The 5,195-nt window shown below is 41.0% G+C and overlaps 1 protein-coding gene across 33 annotated transcripts in view; it reads right to left on the minus strand.

Annotated features, from left to right (window-relative positions):
• Positions 1 to 5,123, minus strand: part of Pbrm1 (polybromo 1) — a 118,329-nt gene extending 113,206 nt beyond the window's left edge. For 13 of the 33 annotated variants that reach the window (XM_074043909.1, XM_020175240.2, XM_074043903.1 and 10 more), the window contains exons 1-3: positions 2,327 to 4,812; positions 1,977 to 2,102; positions 350 to 502 (exon numbers count right to left, since the gene is read on the minus strand). In XM_074043909.1, coding sequence (XP_073900010.1) covers positions 350 to 502; positions 1,977 to 2,024 — 201 coding nt within the window. In that variant the 5' untranslated portion in view covers positions 2,025 to 2,102; positions 2,327 to 4,812. Of the gene's footprint in view, positions 1 to 349; positions 503 to 1,976; positions 2,103 to 2,326; positions 4,813 to 4,983 lie in introns of those variants that run through there. The other 20 variants (XM_074043896.1, XM_074043908.1, XM_074043901.1 and 17 more) reach the window with 14 other exon arrangements.
• Positions 5,124 to 5,195: the final 72 nt, after the last annotated feature.

The raw sequence follows: 5,195 nt of genomic DNA on the forward strand, positions 1-5,195 counted from the left end.
GCAAGTCAAAACAGCCCAACTCATCCAAACTTTTCTTTTTAGCACTTATCACTAACTGATGGCATTTTATTATTTATTTGTTCACTGTTTATGCTCTGCTTCCCCCAGACTGGAACCTAAGCTTCATGTGAAAAATATGCTTGCCTCACATCAATGCTTATCATATGACAGGCACACAACAAATATATGACATGACACATTGGTATTTTTTATTGTTTCACAATATTAATTATACTATTATTGATAGACTTTATCAAGTCAGAAGAAAAAGAAGTAGAGAGGTCTTGCATCTCAATCACCTCACCACAAAACAAAGGGAGGCAGAAGCCATGTGGCCCAAGTTACTCACAGGATCTACAGTTGGCAGATTGGAAAGTCTCCTCCTTTTCCTGCTTGGACCTGGTGTGGGTACAGAATGGTGCCCGTCATCAAAGTCCCCACTGACACTGCTAGAAGGGGAGGTAGCTCTTCTTCTCTTGGAACCCATGGAATCCAACTTCTTCTATAAGAAATAATCAGACATGTTCTTATGTTTAAACTTCAACTCAGCCCTCAGCTGGTCACCTGCCAACAAATTTCTGGTTCATTTAGGATGATATTTTAAGTGTTATAAAGGAGTTTAACTAGCTGTGAAGTTTATTTTTTTTTTTAATTTTTAAAAGTCCTGGACCTTGTTTTTAGCTTACCAGAATGTTGCTCAACAAAAGTGTTCTCATTTGTGTATCACCAATTCCGAATGATTCAACTACTTTCCCAATCATGTGTAATGGTATAACAGTGTGCTACAGATATTGATCTCTAAACCTCTGGAGCAACCAGGCAGGGCAAGGAGACAGAGGTTCCAAGATAGTCACTTCTGGAACTGGCAGCCTCATCTGCTTTCCTTTGTGCCTCACAATTATGAGTTCCCAAGTGGGTCATGATTAAGAAGCAATGTGTAAGGCAAATAAGTAGCAAAAAAATAAGTAAGGGGACAGGGGACACTAATTTTTCTAGCATTGTATATGTCCCATAATATTAACACCCTGAAAATCAATGTGCTCTACTCATTAAAGCAGAATCCACAAAATGTACCTCTGCAAAACACTCAATGTGACTTGCTATACCTAGGGAGAAGTAGCAAACTGTGCTTTGAAACATCTGTTAATCCAGACTACGTTTTCAGTTATATGACAAGAGCACCTTATACATGAGTTTTTAGGGCCAGCTTGGACATTCAGAAACACATTATATTTGCTGTCAGTTTTAAACTGACTGCTAAGAAATTATTCATAACACAACTTTACAAATCTATTCATTTGACTGCAACACAAGAAATGCAACCACTGAAATGATCTGTTATAGATAAAGGGTGTATACCCAAGATGTCCTACAAAGTTTATATGATTTTACAAGTGTTAAACAGTGTGTGTGATTTCAAAGGTCTTTTTCTAAAACTAAAAGAAAAAAAAGAGATCCTAGTCTCACTCATCAACATTCAATTTCAGGAAATTAAGACACCAGCAGCTGAATGAATAGAACAGTAGACCACTGTTGCTAGTAGTACAGAAAGAAAAGTTAAGGATCTCCAGGAAACAAAAAGACAAAAGAAGCAAATAAATTCTGGAAAGCAACTAAGAAACAAGAAGAGTCTGGTGTCTCTTTCTCTGAACTAAAGTCCACAGGGTTTATTTTAACAAGGTTTTTAAAGCAGAACCTACAAGAGTTGTGGTTCTTCCTCTAGGTTTTGGTTTGTTATGGCTAAGCTTTGTTGATTTTTCATTTTATAAAAGACTGATAAACTGGTTTCAATTTCCTTATGCTAAACAAATTAAGAACTAATCCTTTGTAAACAAGGTATGACAAGGACACAGATGAATTCAAAGAACACATGAGGGACTCTAAATGGAAAGGGCAACAAAAATTTAAGAAAGGTGGAAGGGAAAAGGCAAGGAATGACACAAAAAGGAAAAGGGTGTAGATGATCAGTAATTTACCAGCTTTACCAGAGCACAACCAGCGCCTCGAAAAGCCAGTCTCCTCATTATATCTGAAGGCCAAGGGATATCAGTGAGAGAAGGCAGGGTTTTAGAACTGTTGATTCAGTATTAGTATACTCAACACTGAAAGAGAAGAACAAGACAGAGGAAGGGGAAATAGAAGGGTCAGGAGGAGTAAAAATGAGTAGGAATAGACAGAAAACATTCAAATAGAACTGCTAGAATAAGATAAAGAAAACTGGAGATAACAGGCATATCAGTTCTCTTGCACACCTGACAATTCTTCCATTTTCAAACCAAATGCTTTCATATGCATAAGATGTCTCACTGAGGTTCCCCTTACTCACATGGAATGACTGTCAACTCCAGGAATGAAGCATGCCTGCCCAACTGCCCCCTAGTCAATAAGAACAGAGTTCAATCACAGAGCTGGAATGGAGAGTGAACACATGTGGGGGCTCACATGTGACACCAAGTGTTGACAAGCTGGAACAAACCAAAAATGGCTCATGTGAGCAGTTTGGATAACTCTTCCCCACACCCCAAAAATTCAGAGAAAGCCATTTCTTTCCTAAAGTCCTATCTGCATTGGAAAGACATCACATAAATTTAGCAGAGTTAAAAAAAAAATCTTGAATTGTTTTGGCAATTGGAAATTACTTTTAAATGGGGCTGGAGGTGTGGCTCAAGTGGTAAAGTGCCTGCCTATCAAGTGCAAAGCCCTGAGTTTAAACCCCAGTACCCAACCCTTCCAAAAACTAACTTTCATAAATAATCCACAGAAAAACAAACAGCAAAAAATGTAAATTACCAGTGTATGTAATTTAGATGATACAATCCTGAAAAATACTTGAATCATTTCACTTTGGTAAAATAAGAAAAATATGCAACAAGACTAATTTAAAAATTTTGATGGTACTGGAGTTTGAACTCATTGCCTCATGCTTGCCACACAAGTGCTGTACCAATTTAGCCACTCTGCCAGCCCTCCATTTTTTTTTACTCCAAAGGATACGTTCTAATATGTAATGTGGAAGTTTGGAGACAAAGGCAATGTTCTTGTGGTACTGGGGACTGATTCCAGGGCCTCCAGCTCCTAGGCAGGTGCTCTACCTCTTGAGCCCCAACCTCAGCCCTTTCACTTTATATTTGTTTTTGAGATAGGGTCTGGTTAACTTTGCCTGGGCTGGTATTGAACCAGTGATCATCCTTCCTCCATCTCCCAAGTACCTGCCAGCTATCAAAGGCAATGTTCTGAAACAGAAGAAACAGTAAGACTTACACTCAGATTAGGAGTCCCAGATCTTCCACCTCTAATTATCTATGTGATGTTGCCTGAGTTACAACATCTCAGATCTGTTTCTTAATCTCTAAATTGAAAACAGTAAAGTGTACATATATCGTTGGGATGTTGCAACAGTAAAAACAGACGTACACATGAAGTTAATCTGAAACTTCAAAGCACAACTCTAGGACTACATGCTCCCTGGGCACAAGAATAGGGTTCTCTTCAATTTTGTAACCCTGTCCTTTAGAATAACGCTGGTTATAGGATGGATGCTCAATTTATCTAATAAATGTACTGAAAGTGCACTTGAGAGGTACCTTTACTCTTTTTCATGAAGAGGAAAGATTCTGGAGTGTAATTTCAGGTTTTAAAATGGTGTTGTTTACAGTCACAAATCAAAAAGTCTGACAGCCAATGATAATTTATAGTGGGCAGTACAGAACATTGTATAATGTACAACTCAGTAGTTAGTTTTTTGACAGTTTATGAACTTTTAGTATTTCCTGTGTTTCTAGTGATATTTAATAGTTCAGTAACATGCTTAAAGCAAAATCTTGGAAAACAGAAGACTCAAAAGCCAGAAAAAAAAAAAAAAAAGCAACTATAATCCTACTTTCCATGGAAAAGACACCCTTATTACCGTTCAGACATTTTTTGTATTTATCTATGCTTTAATTACCCCTTTCTTATTAACAAAATGACAAAACACACACATTATTTTGCAGACTGTTTTAAGTTAGAAAAGATTCTTCTAACTCAACCTTCTTCCTCATGATGTTTGCCTCTTGAGAGCAGTCTATTACACAGATATACCACAATTTACTTATGCTGGGAATTTTGGGAAAATTATTAGTTGAAGTATTTTGTACACTTAAAAAGTGGTCAAAGCCCTTCCATTCACGCTCACACGTTTATTATTATTTTCACCTGAAACATCTCTTCAAAAGATACTTTCCAATCTTCTATTAAGATCCAAAATACAATCAATTTGGTAACAATTACTAAACCAAAAAAATTATACTGCCCTTTAATATTTTACTCAAACATATGCTTGTACGATAATGTAAGAATTACTAATCCACTCTACTGTGTACGTCACTTTTCAAGATTTCTTCCATTTTTTTCCTTGCTATTCTTCTCCTTTAAATCAAAATCACTTTCTTATAACAAAACCATGGTTCCCGTTCATAAAGTTAAACACTGTAAGAGGTGGGGAAAAATTTTAAGACCCGGAAAGTTTTAAAAAATCCGATTGTTTGTGACCTTGCAGATGAAAAACTGAAAATATCTGGCCTCTAAGTCTCACAATCATACAGAAAGAAAAAAAATAGTGTCAAGCCCCACAAGAAACAACAAAAAGGAGGTCGTGAGCGGCGGAGGAAAGGAAGGATTCTCCTGGCCTGTCAATGGTACAGGGACTAAGGGAAATGTTGACAGCTTTGAAGCAGCTGGCGACTAGCGGGAAAGAGCGCGGGGAGTTTCCGGGCAGTGGCGCGCCTTTGTCCCGGCAGGTGCGGCCAGGCTGCCGGGCCCGTCCCGAGACTCGCCACCGCACCGCGCCCCGCCCCGCCCCGCCCCGCGCCGCCCCCGGCCCGACCGGCGCGTCCCTACGGCCGGGGCGGGGCCTCCACCGCGGCTCCCGCCCGCCCGAGCCCAACAAAGGCCCGGCAGCAGGGCGAGAGAGAACGGCCCCGCCCGCCCCGGCCCCGGCCTTACCCAGCCGCTCCGCCGCCTGCAGCCCCGGCCGCGGTCGCTGACCGCCGCGCCCCGCCCCGTGGCCGCCACGGCTGCTGCTATTGCTCCTCTGGTCACGGGCGCTGCCGTCGCTCCAGCACCCGCCGCCCTCGCCGCCCTCACCCCTCCCAGTGCCGCCGCAAAAGCAGGCCGCGGCCGCCAAGCGATCCCGGCTCTGCGAGACACTGCGTGCG

This window comes from Castor canadensis, chromosome 10 (assembly GCF_047511655.1).
Source record: "Castor canadensis chromosome 10, mCasCan1.hap1v2, whole genome shotgun sequence".
NCBI classification, from domain to species: Eukaryota; Metazoa; Chordata; class Mammalia; order Rodentia; family Castoridae; genus Castor; species Castor canadensis.